This window comes from Alosa sapidissima, chromosome 1 (assembly GCF_018492685.1).
Source record: "Alosa sapidissima isolate fAloSap1 chromosome 1, fAloSap1.pri, whole genome shotgun sequence".
In the NCBI taxonomy this organism is placed as follows: domain Eukaryota; kingdom Metazoa; phylum Chordata; class Actinopteri; order Clupeiformes; family Clupeidae; genus Alosa; species Alosa sapidissima.
The window spans coordinates 43,152,112-43,168,377 of record NC_055957.1 but is presented as its reverse complement, the minus strand read 5'-3'; the positions used below and the strand labels follow the sequence as shown (position 1 = coordinate 43,168,377).

The 16,266-nt window shown below is 42.4% G+C and overlaps 1 protein-coding gene across 4 annotated transcripts; it reads right to left on the bottom strand.

The window, feature by feature from the left end:
• Positions 1 to 636: 636 nt before the first annotated feature.
• LOC121711878 lies at positions 637 to 16,212 on the bottom strand. 4 transcript variants are annotated; one of them, XM_042095755.1, is made up of 22 exons: positions 15,918 to 16,212; positions 15,187 to 15,682; positions 13,524 to 14,713; positions 13,101 to 13,175; positions 12,832 to 12,958; positions 12,229 to 12,356; positions 12,074 to 12,133; positions 11,787 to 11,920; positions 11,407 to 11,551; positions 10,985 to 11,109; positions 10,244 to 10,399; positions 9,649 to 9,772; positions 9,311 to 9,405; positions 8,030 to 8,238; positions 7,592 to 7,733; positions 7,068 to 7,244; positions 6,478 to 6,557; positions 5,888 to 5,998; positions 5,451 to 5,543; positions 5,231 to 5,345; positions 4,574 to 4,742; positions 637 to 2,774 (listed from the first exon to the last, which is right to left on the bottom strand). In XM_042095755.1, exons 2-22 carry the CDS (start codon positions 15,482 to 15,484, stop codon positions 2,604 to 2,606), a joined length of 3,924 nt encoding a protein of 1,307 aa, XP_041951689.1. In that variant the 5' UTR covers positions 15,485 to 15,682; positions 15,918 to 16,212; the 3' UTR covers positions 637 to 2,603. The 4 variants fall into 4 exon arrangements, with proteins under 4 accessions (XP_041951689.1, XP_041951680.1, XP_041951697.1 ...); XM_042095746.1 differs by having other exon boundaries at positions 15,187 to 15,486; XM_042095763.1 differs by having other exon boundaries at positions 6,478 to 6,554; positions 15,187 to 15,486.
• Positions 16,213 to 16,266: the final 54 nt, after the last annotated feature.

Below are 16,266 nucleotides of genomic sequence, written 5' to 3'. Positions count from 1 at the left end.
GATGACCTACACCCAGTGAATGACTCTTGTAGGTGTGGAGAGAGGAGTGGTGCCAGATGATGAGTGACGGCCAGAGAAGATATAAGGCCCCTGATGTCTGACAGACACAGCTCAGATATGGGTCAGAGAGATCCCATGTTAGTTTGTCTCCTTCTTGGCGTATACATGGCTTAGGCCACACATACAGCCAAGAGCCAACACCTGAAATGTTGTGTAACAGGGGGCTGTGACCGATGGTGAGGTGGTATAGGCCATATAAGGTTATATATCTGCCCAGATGTGTAAAATACTGTAATACTTCTTTTGTCTATTGCATAGGCCTATACAGGTATAGTCATTAATAATCTGAAGCATGTGTAAATTCAACATTAGGTTTGTTAATACAGTATTATTATTACAATATGGTTACCACATTGTAGCTCAGTGACCTAATAGGCTGAAGTTCATTAAACATATTTACATACTGTATCAATGTTGTCACAGGCTAATAACTTTCATTAGTTTTATGTTGCCAGGTTATTATTCTAACAGTATCCATTGTGGTTTGGGTTCCTTCAGCAACAATTTAATTGTATCATGTACTTGCACTAGTCACACAAGAAGTCTTTGAGCCCTAATTAAAATGAAATACAGGAATGGTAAAATATATATTTATTGAAATAATCAACGTCAAGCTTTTGTGTCATATAAACCAATTATGTAAGCTACCAATAAGAGACATTTCTGTTTCTTCCTTTAACGTTTGGGTCTTTTCTATTGTATTCCCAGCCTGGCTAAAGTCAGACCACATGCACAATAGTCCAGTTCAGTTACCACCCTGGCAGTGGCCAGAACAGGCCTCTGTGTACTAGGCTGGTTTCTAATCAGGAACAGCAAAGGTGTTTTTTCCCCCTGCTGGTTTCCTCTTCTTTATCCTGTTGTCACCTGTACAGGTCAACCCTGGAGCAGCCCACATCAGGTTACACCTTCTGTTTCAAAACAGCCCTGCAGTGAACAGGCCCTGGTGAAGACGTGAGACCCAGCCCAAACATATCCAATTAATTTGTACCATTATCATCTGGAGGCTAAGATTAAAATGGCAAGGCCGTAAGAGCCTTTGTGAATGTGTGCACATCAGACTGTCTTTATTTGTTATGTAACACGTGATTCATCTGAAAAGACATTGGCTACATATTTAAAACCTCTGATGTGTTACAGATCAAGCTTTATTTTTGAGTCTTTTATTGACTTCAGTGTTTACAGGAAAGCCAGTGTCCATCTGTTAGTGGAAACATTCAAAGTTCAGTTGTTTTCTGCCTTTGTTGCAGTAATATGTTGATATTTTAATAAATTTTTAATATATTGATTATTTAGTGTTATAGTTTGTAAATAGCACCGTGTAGAAATCTCTCTAAAAAATAAGGCATTAGGTATTTGTGGATGACCAAAGAATGTAAAAAGATCATGTTTAAGTCTGTGTGGCTGCCAAATGCTTTAACACATTTTTTTTTTTAATAAAAAACTCTTTTTACGTCATGAGAGTGACATACAGTCATTGTATACAGTATATTGTCTTGTTGCTTAAAATGTATGGATAGTATAGATGTGGTTATGCAACAAAAACTGTGGATTTACAGTTACTCATTTGACATGTCTATCCTTCACAAAGTTTTATATAATAACAACAGTATCTAAGGCAAAAAAAGAATCACATTTTAGAGAGCAACAACTTTCGACTCCTCAGGACCACAACAACAACAAAACAAATCTTTCGTTTTTCCTTTTTCTGAAATGCATTACATTGTTAAAAGTCAGAGTCAGGGAATTACTACCCAGACAATCAGACGGAACAGTGATGCTTCTGTTAACACCAGAAGAAGACAACACGAGAAACACAATCTCCCATAAAAAGAAAACACACAGAGGAATATACCACAGGGGCCGTAACACCACGGACAAAAAAGGGCAATACAAACTCAATCACTGTTTTTTTGTTGTTGCTTTGGATGCAAAGGTGAGGTCTCAGGTGTTTGAGTTAGCTACGGGGGAGAGGGCAATGGCAACACAACTACAGCGGGGGGAGGGGTGGGGGGGAGGGGTGAAATGATTCAGTCATATCCCATTCTATTATATGTGTATTTTGATTTCAGTGGTTACAATGGTTGGACCACACTATGTTATTTTAAGACATTGAAGTGAGAATCTACTGTAAATGAGATCACCGGCTGTGGTGACTATGTTTGGTCAATAGCTGCCAACTGGAGTTGAATGAAAGAGCTTAGGGTCCTATAGGAATAGAATAGATGAGCGCAAAAAGGATTAAAGACTAGCTTGTGCCTACCTACCGCACACAGCTGTACCATCATTTTGCAGTGGATTCTGGCAGTGGAGGAATAACATGCTCATGATAAAATCTGCCAAATGAAAACATTTCACAAAGGTAACATACATTCCAGTGGACTGTTTTAAATACACACTCAACAAATATTAATACAAACATGTAACAGTTACATTAAATAGCATGGTCTCATTTAAAAGTTCTACATTTTCAATATAAATAACAGTCCCATCACAGTATTGTGGCTAAACCACAGCTCTTGAGAGTGGCCCAGTGTCCAGCCTGGTCAGGGCTCCGTGTCGGGTATGTTCTCCAGAGGGTAGAGCCCTCGGAGCTTGCGCTGGAGCTCCGCCTTGGCCAGGTCTGCCGAGAGACTCTTGGCCATGCGCTCGGTGGTGTGTTTCATGCTGCGGGCGGCCTCTATGGCCTTGTCCAGGGTCCGACTGATGTCCTCATCCTGGGGAAGAGCAGGGGGAACATCACACACACACACAATTTCCCACGCAGGTGCCATACTCATGATCTAGAGACTTGTGTCTCAACGCAACATCATAGACATTCTATATTGTATATATATTATATTACAGACAACAAGACAAAGACAGCAAATTGTGGTCTTGACTCTACAAATTTGATTTACACATAGGACAAACTCTAGTGATTAAGGGCCACATCTAATGGCCAGATCTCACTACCTCATCATTCAAACTAGACAATCCAGTGGATGTTTAGTAGGGGTGTAAAGATTAACCGATACGTATCGGTATCCGTTTTTAACGTGTAAGATACGGCTACATCGATATGTTAAGCCCCGTATCGGAATAAAACCGGTCGTTATATCGATTTACTTGTTACGAATCGGTTCACAACCTTTTCTGCTCGCTCAGACTCTCATTTACGTTGCAAGCAGCGCGTTCATCCCACTTCCTGTTTTGAAACTACACGTGGCACGGATTTGTGGGTAATGAAGTTCGTTTTGGGCTACACTCATTGCCCAAAGTAGTCAAAGGACTTCATTACCCATACATCTACTGCAACTTAAGCACGTGACAACTCGCACTCGGTCGTTTCTTTGACAGTTTTTATTCTTTTGTTTTTCAAAATTCAGCGCGAAATTAAACACTTACTATAGCATTCCTAAACGGCAACGATAGTCTGTAGAGTAGCCTTACGTTTGATGAAGGGATTTCCTTAAAGGAATTATCCGGAATAAAATGCACTTTAGATCAATTTACGGATGATTGGGAGTACATACGTTGAGTTGACATCAAAATCATGTTCGATTTTACCGTTTTTAGTCAAAACTCGTTAGCGTGGAAGGGAGAAGGGCATATTATTTCGCCGCTACAAAACGCTATTTTTATACCTCTTCTACAGTTCCAAACAACATTACACTTACGTGGTAGTGAGTAGAGGGTCCCTAAAGCCAAACCGAAGTATCCCGAGGTCTTTATGTGGTCGGATAGAGAGTCCAGAATGAATTTCATCAAGCCAGTACCTTTCCGGAAATGTTGCCATCTTTACTGCCATCTTTAGGGGAAAGTCTGTAGGAGTCGATTGCCAAGTGTGGAGTAACACGTTTTGGAAATTCACAATTTCGTCGCCAGCTTTCGTCGTCCATGGCAGCAAAGATGGCAACATTTCCGGAAAGGTACTGGCTTGATGAAATTCATTTTGGACTCTCTATCTGACCACATAAAGACCTCGGGATACTTCGGTTTGGCTTTAGGGACCCTCTACTCACTACCACGTAAGTGTAATGTTGTTTGGAACTGTAGAAGAGGTATAAAAATAGCATTTTGTAGCGGCAAAATAATATGCCCTTCTCACTTCCACGCTAACGAGTTTTGTAGACTATTCTTTTTTCATTTCAATACAGTATATGATACAAACCTCAGTTTAGATAGTCATATTCACACATTTTTTTGCCTAATTGACATGACCATGATAATTGATAATATAAAATGAATGTGCACCTTAAGCAAATGATAAAAAATCTTTCAGAATGCTTTCCATTCTTCAACTGCATCAAACTGCATCGAATCGCATCGAATCGTACTGAATCGTTTTTTATGAACATGTATCTTTTCTTGTATCGAATCGTGCCTATGTATCTAGATGTGAATCGTATCGTCTTTTACATGAGAGATTCACACCCCTAATGTTTAGTCTTTGAGAACAGATCCAACCTCACTATGGCATACCAGACAGTAAAAAAGGCAAGTTGTGTCAACCAGGCTTAAAGGCATCACTTGCCTTGCTGTTCCTGTGCTTGCCTTTGGAGCTCTGGGGCCGGGGAGAGCAGAGAGGCGAGGCCGGGGTCCGCCGGAGGAAGACGCAGCCTGGCAGGAGGGCCGAGTCCGACTGGGTAGAGCACCTCCTCTGGACTGGAACGGAGTGGGACTGGCCTTCCAGCACTTTGAAACTGAAATAATGTGAGGGATATCACACTGATTAACCTTTATACTGTTTATCATTCATTATTAGGGGTCCAATCAGAAAAAGCTGCTAGATCCCTATTGTTTTTCTAAGGATCAATGGGGGTCTAGGGTTATTTTTCTGCCATAACAAGGAAAGGTTTAATTACCCCACTCTTGGGGGCACTACAATAAACACGTTTGCAATCTGGGTCATATCTCAGGATCAGTAAGAAAGTTCTGAAAAAATATTCCTGAAGAAATCTATCTAACTAATCTATTAAATAAATACATCTTTGTGTGCCCCGGTGAACATTCTCTTTCTCTACATGATCTAATGTAATGTTGTCCCGGTCTTTACAAGGTTATCTTTGTTGTTTCCACCATGATGTATTCCAGTGCTAACAATACAGTCTATGGTACTACCAAACCCAGTCCAATTCTAGTCTAAGTACAGGCTAAGGTGAAGGGAGCGAAGTATAGAAATCTGTAGTACCCAGCTGGAAGACTGCAGGAGGAGGCATAGTTGACCTGTCGCAGTGGCCTCTGCAGTGGCTGCACATAGCATGTCATCTCCCTGTCCTTTCCATACACATCCTCCATCCCTTTGGCTGAAGACAAGAACAAAATGTGTTAGGAAAAAAAAGTTAGAAACTATGCTATGCCTTATCAAGTTATTATTGCATAATTGTTAAGCCAGCCAACACTCTTCTTACCTGGTGTCAGGTAGCTGGTGCGGTAGGCCTGTCTCTGACTGGTGTCTCTGGTGGAGTCAAAGAGGGGGAGTTCTGGGGACCACTGTCTATCCCCTGACAGAGAAGAGGACAGAGGGGTCACCTCTTACATGAATCTATGACATCTATATAATTAATTTCTTAATGGTGCAATGACTTGTTTAAAAGGATAATGATGAACAGTTCAAAGACAGTTGAATGAGTTTAAAAATGATATGTGATAAATGATAAATGTGATGTTATTCTATATCCAACCAATAATTTACAATTAGCAATAAGAATACAATAAAGAATTACAATGAAGTTCTGCTGTTTTAGAGAAACTTATTCAAGTAAGTCAGTCAAAAAATGCCACTAAATGGGCACCACACAGGGCCCTCTGTCAAATAATACGACCCAGTACAAAGCCGTAGTCGTACCAGTGGACGCGCTGATCTGGGATTTCCTCTGTGGGCCCAGGAAGCCTGATGTGCTGCTGCTGAGTGACTTCTGCAGATTCCCACTGAGGTCTGAGCCCCCACTGTCTGTACCTGGTGCCCCACAACCAGCACACACACACACACACACACACACACACACGCCCGCAGGTATACTGTTACAATACTCACTGCACACTGCTTTAGACATGCCTTCTGCTTGTCTACTGTGGTTAGTGCACAACCTATTCAATTAGGTTACACAAGGAGGTCATTTTTAGCATTCCTTTGTAATGGGCTACTTCCTCATGTTGTCCTTTTTGTGTTATGTTTCATCGAGTGAGAGTTCACTGATACTTAACTGACCAATGGCCATTCAACTCAGGGCATTAGATTCTCCAATAGAATTACTGCGGTTTCCCACTGAAACTTCTGGGAGCACCACTTACAATTAACTGCTTTACGCAGTCATATTCATTTCATGTTTATTTTTTTCTAATCTACCAATGGTTTAATGATAAATAGTTCAACTATCAATGATTTAATGAAAAATATATACATTAGAAAAATAAAAATCTGCTGTTGGTTAAAACCTTTGCTCTTGCTTTGGTCCATATCTGAAGAAATCCAGTCATCCACCTTGAGGGAGCCTGAGTTGGACTTTGTGCACCTGCTTTAAAAAAAACAACAAAAAAACAGGTATCATCCTAATGTGCATGGAAGCAATTATTCATGTGTCTCTCCACAAGTCTTTGTGGGACTCTCTGAAGCTGTATGCTTGTTGTAGTAGAGTACATCTGTTTGAGTTGTGTACTAAATGAAGCTGATATGCTTGTAGTAGAGTACATCTGTTTTGAGTTGTGCTTTGAATTAATGAGGCTGTATGTTTGTTGTAGCGTATACCTGTTTGAAATGTGTACTGAATGAAGCTAAAATGCTTGTTGTGTAGAGTACATCTGTTTTGGGTTGTGTACTGAATGAAGCTGTATGCTTGTTGTAGCGTATACCTGTTTGAGTTGTTTACTGAATGAAGCTGTATGCTTGTACTGCATACTTGCTGGAGCTGTACTGTCTGTAGCGGTGTGCCTGTAGTGTACTTGCTGGAGCTGTACTGTCTGTAGCGGTGTGCCTGTAGTGTACTTGCTGGAGCTGTACTGTCTGTAGCGGTGTGCCTGTAGTGTACCTGCTGGAGCTGGGCCGGTGATGACCCCTGGGCTGGGCCTTGGGCCTCCTCTCCTGCCGGGGTCGGGCCTGTGCCAGCTGGGCCACCTGCTTGGAGAAGTGGGGCAGGTGGGAGAGGCGCTCCTCCAGCTCTCTCTTCAGGTTGGCCACCTCAGACTGCAGGGTCAGGATGGCCTCGCTGAGGGACACACAGAGGGGAAACCACTGCCATCATGTTAGCTACCTACCACAGGGGACTGATATACTTCCGTAGAACTCCTTAAGCATGTATAAGCATTACGTATTTAAATTAGCTATCAACTATTAAATTAGATTTACTTATTTAACTAAGTAGCTGCTTAATTAATAAAATGCAAAATGTCTTGGGAAGAGACAAACCTATTAAGCAAAAATAATAAAGAAATAAAGTATAAACTAAACCAAAACTGTATCACAGTTCAAATGTAAATTACACTTTATTTCAGCTGTAATTGAAAGCTGGTTGAGGTAGGGAGTGATATCACATGATATGGCTGGCAGACTCACTTGTGGCAGGGGCAGACGTGGGGCTGGGTTTCGCTGGGTGGTAGGGTGCCCGTGCCAACACTGGCAGGTACACGTGAGAAACTGGACACACGGCCTTCCCTGGTCAACTGAGTGAGCTGTTCAGAGGCAAGAGTGGCACCTTCTGGAGGGCCACATAACACTTTAACATCACACAAAAACATTCAGCGTACTTATGTCACAACATTGAACTGAACAGCTCAACATCTCACAGCTAACATGAAAATAGATATTCAGAAAAGAAGGATGTCTTTCCAGTAAGCTTAGAAAAACAATGTCAAAAGCTGAATTACTGGTAACAAATCAGAAAACTATTACTGAATAACTACTATACAATTCTTTTGTATGCAAACAGCACATATGTACATTAAACTCATCTTACTTCTTAAACTCATACCCATCGTCCAATCCACTTCATACCTTTGAGAGGGTTCACCCCACCATCCTGACATGAGATTGGCCTGTCCTGTTGGCATCTCGTCAGCCATTGGTCGGTTCCGGTGATGCGAAGTGGCTTAGGGCGGTGGATGGTTGCCGTATTGATGGTAGTTTGTAGGAGGGAGGCGGACACTTCGCTGTCGGAGCCACTCATGCTGAGGGGACTGCAGTGGTCTAAGAGGAGCTGCAGCCTGCAGGACGACACAGCACTTTCACTTATCTACTGAAGGCATTCATTCATTTGTACGTTTGTTCATTCTTGTATACATTCATTCACTCATTCATTCGCTCACTCACTTGTACACTTATCACTTTATTGACAGGTTGCTATTCATTCAGAAATTAACTTATTTTGCTAAATGGTTGTGAGTGTGGTGTCCAACATGGTAAAAGAGAGTGGATTCTGGTGTTAACAAATGTTTCAAAAAGTTATATATAATAACAGAAGAGATCACAATAATATACACCATGTTTCTGCAGTGTACTTGGCCTACAAAAGTAAGAGTAAGTGTCTATGAACATTCATGGGGCATATTCCAAGTTCGTGGTTTAGTGACAAACCTGGGTAAGTTAACTCAGAGTAAGGGGTAAACCTCCTAATAGCAGAGCTGTATGGCTTCATTCTCCTTACAAAACAATGCCATAGGGCTCTTGTTGTAGGAGGATTACCATTTACACTTACCCATGTTTGTCACTAAACCATGTACATGGAATACCCCTCTGATGTGAGATCTCATTTGCGTGTGTTGCACTCTCTGTGAGTTTAAGTGAAGATGGCAGTGTTAGCGCTACTCTAAGCTCACCACATAGATACTAATTTGTCATGATTTGTCTCCTGGCATTCAGCTGTCCATCAATCTGGTCATTTCCACCATTACCACTAATAACAGAAATGGCCTGTGTTGGCAGGAAGAGATCCAGGTCAACAGAGGGCTCATTGTGCTTGCATGACCCAGGATAAGAGTTGGGCACGTGGACCTCCTCTCTGTGAGGGCATGTCTGTGTGTGATAATGGGCCAAGTGTGTCTCTTTATCTGCAAGAATGTGTGCTAGTGTACCAGTGGCTGTTGGCCTGAATATGAGAGTGCATTCCTAAACATTTTTGCAAGGCTGTTTTACCACTATACTGTATGATCTTGAGTGTCTTCACTATATGAGTTTGCGTCACTATATACGTGTGTGTGTGTGTGTGTGTGTGTGTGTGTGTGTGTGTGTGTGTGTGTGTGTGTGTGTGTCTGTGTGTGTGTGTGTGTGTGTGTGTACCTCTGCGTGTGTGCCTGTGGTTGAGACTGTTCTGAGGTTGGTCTGCTCAGGTCAGTGCTTCCAAACCCACTGTCAATCTCTGGACTCACAGTCTTCTGAAATGTTCAAACAATATCTGTGTCACCCCGCCAGTCTATTCACATAACATAGCTTACTCAGTTGAAATTAACATAATGTGTAAACATGGTGTAATGACATGAAAGTGTATTGTGTGTCTTTATACCTGTGTTGTTCTGCATGAGGCATCACAACCATCATTACATGTGATCTTATGTAACTGAGTTAAACTATCCTGCTGTTTACCCACCCATGGCTTCACACACTGAGGTGTACATTACCTGTACAGAGCTCAGAGCCTGGTCCAGGGGGTCTTGTGTGTTTCCATTTGAGACGGAGAGAGCTCCACCTAGTGGCCTCTTGCTCAACTCACACACTGATTTAAGTGACTGCTTCAAACCAGGGCTGTGGTAGAAGATGGGACAGGGATGAAAGATAGAAAAAAGAACACCAGATGCTGCTATTGCTACATACTCATCATCAATAACACTCAAGTGTTCCAAAACATTAGTTAATAGCATGCTTAGCAGTGTGAATTATACATTTGCAAGCACAGAAATATACCTGCATAAAGATAGTAGAACAGAGTTACTCATGTATTTGCAGTGCAGAGGCGTGCTTAGATGTGCACATGCACTTGATCATGCAGTTTGCTCCAACATGTTTGATTACTGAGTTCAGAGGGAGCAGACTGGTCTCTGTAAGTTCTCTGCACTTTTTTGGATGCAAAGTGAAACGTTTCTAATCACAAACTGCTTCTGTTATCTTCCTGGGGCATGTTACAATGTCACTACACAATTATGCAAACACATGCAAAGGCTCTGAGGTTACTCTATCGGCTAAGCACAGTGCAGCGAAAGCCATTCAGTTCCTTACCTCACCGAGTCCCACAGCCTGTCCTCAGTCACAGAGCACACGGAAGATGCCAGAAGTGTGCCATGGTCCTCATCCTCCGTTGGAGCGGGCAGGCTCTCTTCCTCTTCATCAGTGGGCAGTGTATACACCAGCCTCTCCAGGGATGTGTCTGAGTACCTGAGTAAAGCACAGCCAGGTAGGAAGAGAGAGACACAGCAAGAGCACGGGCCGTTCTCGTCACAAGTGAAACCTACACCGACTCTAGCCCAGTAACCCTATCGCCCCACGGGAAGGACCGTCGTGTGCCTGCTAACAGGGCACGCTCTCAGCTTTCAATGGCGGCAGACATCTTTACTAATATTAGACAAGGCATCTGATAGCTCACTTGCATGCACTGGAAACTCTATTCATAACAAAGAATTTTACTTTCCCATGTTTACTAAACTCTATTCACCGGCTTGTTTTGCATTGTTTCCCCCTGTCTCCTCGTGCTTCCTGGACACTAAACTGGTGGAGCCAACTGTTAAAAAGGTCAGGGGTTCTATTCCCAAGAATCTAACATATTGATAAAATGTATTTGTGTACTGCAAGTTATTTCCGATAAAAGCATCTGCAAAGTGAATAGATGAACTTGAAAGCTGTGTTAACTATGGTGAAACACTGAACGCTAAATGTCTATCAACATACCCTGTGTGCCCTGACCACAGTAACTGATATTAACAGCACCTTTATGTATGCTTAAGTGTTGAAATAACTGCGTACTGTAGACTGATGCTGCTGTCTCCTGTGATGTTCAGCGCTGAGCCTGCTGATGCTTGTCCATCTCCACCGGCCCCATTCTCCTGCACACACTCGTCAACACTTGTGGAAAAGCAGGGCTCCATCTCCTGGAACATGATACCATTAGGACAAGAGGCTCACAGCAACCCACAAACAAGCAGCTCTATTCATCTTTCCAGCCTTCAGCCATGCATGTTTGTCAGGCAAAAAAAGTGGCCAAATGAGCTAATGTGAAACCTGACGTGTGAGTGATGTTGATGTTAGTGATGCTAAGGAGGGTTAGGATGTTCAGACGGGGGAGTTCAAGGGGTCAAGAGAGAGGAAGTGATGTTCAGACGGGGGAGTTCAAGGGGTCAAGAGAGAGGAAGTGAGGAGCCGTGCAGCAGGCAGGTGTGTGGGGTTACCTCATGCAGCGGTGGCTGGGGGGAGGGCGGTGCAGGGGTGGAGGTCGAGGGCGGAGGGGAGAAGCTCTGACAGACGTTAGTGTCTATCTGCTCTTTAACGTCCTCCAGGAGCATGCCTATCCTGAATATCTCCCCCTCCACCTGCCTTTCAACAGAGCCATGCACACAAGACAGCCCACTGAGCTCCACAGACACCAGGATGACTCTCATGATGTGCTGCCATTGAGACCACTGCACACTTAAAACACTGTGTTATCCCTTGCTGACTGGAACAAGGGCTTTTGTAGGTTAGCCAGAGATATATCATTAATAAGATGAAGAAGGGGTTTTGCTTTAATTTACATGTTTTTAGTTGCCAGTTAGTGGCCAGTAACCCTTACTTGTCTGGGTCAAACTCGCCAGTGTTTCTGGCAATGCCCATATAGCTACGCATCTCCAGAGCCCTGTGTTCTTCCTTCTTAGCCATGTAATTCCTCTCCAGCTGATCCTGAGCATCCGTAATACTTTTAAAGACCTGAAACAAGCCAATAATTCAATTTATTTAACAATGCAAACTACTAAAGATCTGTGGATTAGAGTACTACGATCAATAAAACATTATCAGTTTGGAGTAAAGTGTTGACATTACAGCACAATCAATTCAATGTTGCGGTAAAGATGAAATCACCATTTGTTGTTCCTCTATACTTATTGACATCGTACTGACTCCATTTTTGAACTCTGCCACCTGTGAAAAGCCAAAAAATATATTAAAGAAAGTACTATATTATGAAATTCTTGCTGATTTCAATTTAACTCAATGCTTTCAATCCACTATTTTACCTTAACCCCAAACTGACTAATAATAGCCATTAGTTCACTAGTCATCTTTTCCCCTTCACTCTGTTCCTTTGTTTTGGGGGGAGGGGCTGTGCTTGGCTCAGGGACTTTGGCAAAATCCTTATCAGACCCTAGAAGAAAAAAAAGCATAATATAAGCCAACAGAGATCAAATACGCTGACTTTGTGTCTTTACCAGACCCAGTGTTGACCACAGTTGTTAAATGTTTCCATATTGTAATTTTGAAAATATTGAGCCAAGTGTTTGAGAGTTCTACAGTGCTTCTAGCTGTGGTGAAGGTGATGTCATGATATGTTCCTTATGTACCCCAAACACATCCTCCTTGGTGTGGCACACCATAAAATACACGAGTCATAAAAAACATGAGCCAACTTTAGGCTCAACCAGACTCTGCTTGAGTGCACTAAAGTCTCTTCTCAAGTTTCTGTTATGAAGGCTGCAGCCATGAATGTAACATGGACCTAATGTCATTTGACACGTCAGCCTTCCTCAACACGGTTTCCAATTCTCTGTCATTTGTTGTCTGGGATACAGTACAGAATTTCATACAGAAGGGAAAGGAAGGAAAGAGGAAAGGTGTCATGCCTTTTTGATGAGGCTCAGTGGACCTCTCAGTATCTTCAAATTTACACAAATCTATCCCAACCCCTTTGATGTCTTCTTCTTTATCAGAGCAGCTTGTCTGAAGAGAAGGTTCACAGCGTGCTTGGATCTATTTATGGAAGTACATGATTAACAGTCACATATACAAATATCTTTACTATTGCTGACAATATAAGAATGAACCACTGAGGTCATTTTAGTGTTAAATTTAATCCATGGTTTGTTACTGTAAGATGATTAAAAAAGCTTACATTGGCACCCAGCCTCATTTGATCAATTAAGTTTTCCGCTTCTGCATTTTTGGTGACCAGCATGTCATATTCCGCCTAGAATTAAAGAAGAATATGCAACACTTCTGACTAGACACAGGCCTACAATATCAAGTGATTTATTTAATGCTACTGCTTACATTATATAATATAGCATGTTCGAAACTCATTTCCCAATTAAATATCTATCAAAAATGTTCTGAGAAAAACTGCTCTGTGATGCTTTTCCCTTCCAGTTTCATCAGATAAGGGGAGCTCTTTACAGTGCACACATGCCTACCCATTCATGTATATATAATACAGGTCATAACAAATAAATAATGAGGTAAGGAGGGTGTATATTTGCATTAAGTCTCATCAGCTACTTAAGGAGGAAATGTGAACATATTAATTCTGACTACTTACCTGCAAGTGGTGAACGGACCCCTGACACATCTCCTGCTCTCTGAAGAAAAACAGCTTTTCAGGAGGCGGTATGGCATCCTCCAGTACCCTGCTGATCACGTTCATGGTGGCCATATTGGAGGCTGAGGACTTGGCCAGCATTCCTGGAGAGGACTGGGCCCTCAGGATGCCTGGAGAGGGGCACACAGACCTCACGGCACTGCTGGCTTTGGGGATCTTGACCTTGGGTGCCACCTTGGAAAAGTCTGGTAGAGGATAGTGTACCTGCCCCTGTCCGTACTTCAGCTCACTGAAGGACCTGGTCCTGACTAGAGGGCATCTCTGGATGGAGTCCTCAGCATTAGCTGGCTGGGGACTGCTGGATCTATGTCTCAACTCTGGGGAATTACGCTTGCTCTCAGACCCTGAGCTCTCTGACCCAGGGCCCAGTTGACCGCTAACATCCCCTTGCTCTAACGTTTCTAAGATGCCATCTCCACTAATCACTTCATCTTCTTCTTGGCCATCATCTCTGTCTCCATTACTGAGACCAGACACAGCCTCCTCTTGGCGTGGGACGAGCTGAGAGACCATGCTCACCACTGTGTCATCCAAGCTCTCCATCAAGGAAACATCTGGAAGAGTCTCCGCATCTATGAACATGGTGGCGTTCAGCAAATGCTCTTGTGTGAAGTGGCGTAGCAAGAGGTCTGAGATCAAAGTGCCTCTTACATGTTGAGGTTTGTTTGATGTAGGAACAGCCTCCTCTGGCTCTCTTTGATCAGTACACCACTCTTTTCCACCAGCACTGTTTACAAGAGGACCATCAACTCCAGAATTAGGCAACTGACTGTCCACAATATTTAAATCCGTGGCAGTTTTTTCACTTATATTTTCACAGTTGTTCATTATTTGCTCCTCTTTGTCAGAAGTCTTTCTTTGAGCATCATTAAGATAACCTTGTTTTATCAGGTCACCATCATATGGAAGATCCTCTTGGTCTTCGTCGCTGGTGTTCACAGGATTGTCATCATACCCCCACATCTGCTTTCTCTTAGAGCTCATAGGAGTTTTCCCTGCTGTTCGGGACAGATGTGTTGCGCTGTCTTTAATGCTACTGCTGCCTGTCCCAGATCCACCACTGGAGGTGGTGACACTAGTTTCAGCAAATTCCTTATCCTCCTCATCTGAACTGTCCAGTTCTGTGTTTTCTTTAAAACAAAATAAAAAAAATAAAGAAAGATAAGAGAGAGGTTTGATCTGTCAGGTGTTAGGTGTTTAGGTGTAAGGACCGAACAAGAAGAACCCTAGAGACTGCACCCCAGAGACAGAGAGAAGAAGGAAAAGGTAAGTTTTCTTTATTGAATTTGTTTGATCAAAATACAATAAAGTGAGATGAAAAGACAGTAAAAATGTAGATGTTAGTAGTTTGGTATGATGTGCAAAGCATAACCATGGATGCCTGTGCATGTCAGCACAATGCACATCTTTGTCATTTAGGGTGAAAGATTAGAAATAAAACAAATATCTTGCAACCTGAGAGAAAATTGTTTCACCATTATAAAGGACTTTTTACTTATCAGGTCCAGTATATCCAGTGATATCCATCAACTTTCTTTCTTAGTGTACTGGAAATCAGAAGATCATACAACACTGATCCAATACTCATATACTAGGGTCTTACCACTGATTTTAATGCTGGACTCTGACACTTCTGAGTCTTGATTGAGGCAGATGTTGAAAGAGCCAGGTTGCAGATCACTGAAATGCAGGCTGTCATCTTCACTTATGTCCACAAATATACTCTGCTGAATGTACCTTTCCCACAAGATTGAGGAAGGCCTCTCCTCGTCAGCCTCTGCCTCGTCATCTAGGTTTTCTGGTGCTCCCTCCATGCTTCGTCCTAAGGCATTTCTGGAGGCTGTGACTGAACCTGCCTCTTTGTGTTTGCAATTCGGTTCTGTAGGTGTTGGTCTATTCATGTCTTAGCAACAGAGAAAGGTAAGCAGAATGGGGGGGTAGTAACAATTATTGAGGGATATGCATTGTTCTCTCAGAATAGTATTTAATGTGTTGGTAACTGGTAACTTGTAGCCTCTCCAAAGCAATCATGTGCAAGAGCTAGGCTACTCCTTAATTAGGCTATAGTACTGTCTCCTGTAGCCTGTCATGCATGCGTCCTGGTATGACATAAAAAAAGAGCTACGCAGTCAGTCAGTGAGTGCTACAGAGAGACAAACTTAGAATATATCACCAAAATGCACCCATTAGTCATTATAACTTGACAAAAAGGATATCGTGGACTTAAGCCTATACATCAATTACAATTTAGCCTACTACTAATGAAACCGCAAGCAATCCAGGGCTAAGTTAAGTATCTATAAGGTAGGTAATGCATGCAGCCAGTCAACTTACTTTGAAGTAGTTTAATGGAGTTTCATATCCAGAACAACTTCGTGACACCTGCTCCATCCGCGTATTTCATATAGCCTAACAAAATGACCAAGCAGCCAGGCATTTTATTTTACTACTAACTTAAACTCGTCTCAAGCCACAAGTGGATGTCCCTACTGCTACCCTCATCAATAATACAGCATGCTCTATCGCTGAACGTCTGGACAAGACATGAGATAGGTAAAGCAACCCGGGGAGGAGTTTGGTTGCTTAGGTAACGACATCATTGAATTTTCTCTGCATTTTTGAAGATCTAAGAGCGAGGCGCTCTAGAATTTTTGGTTTTATTGACATGTTTGATTAGCCTGGG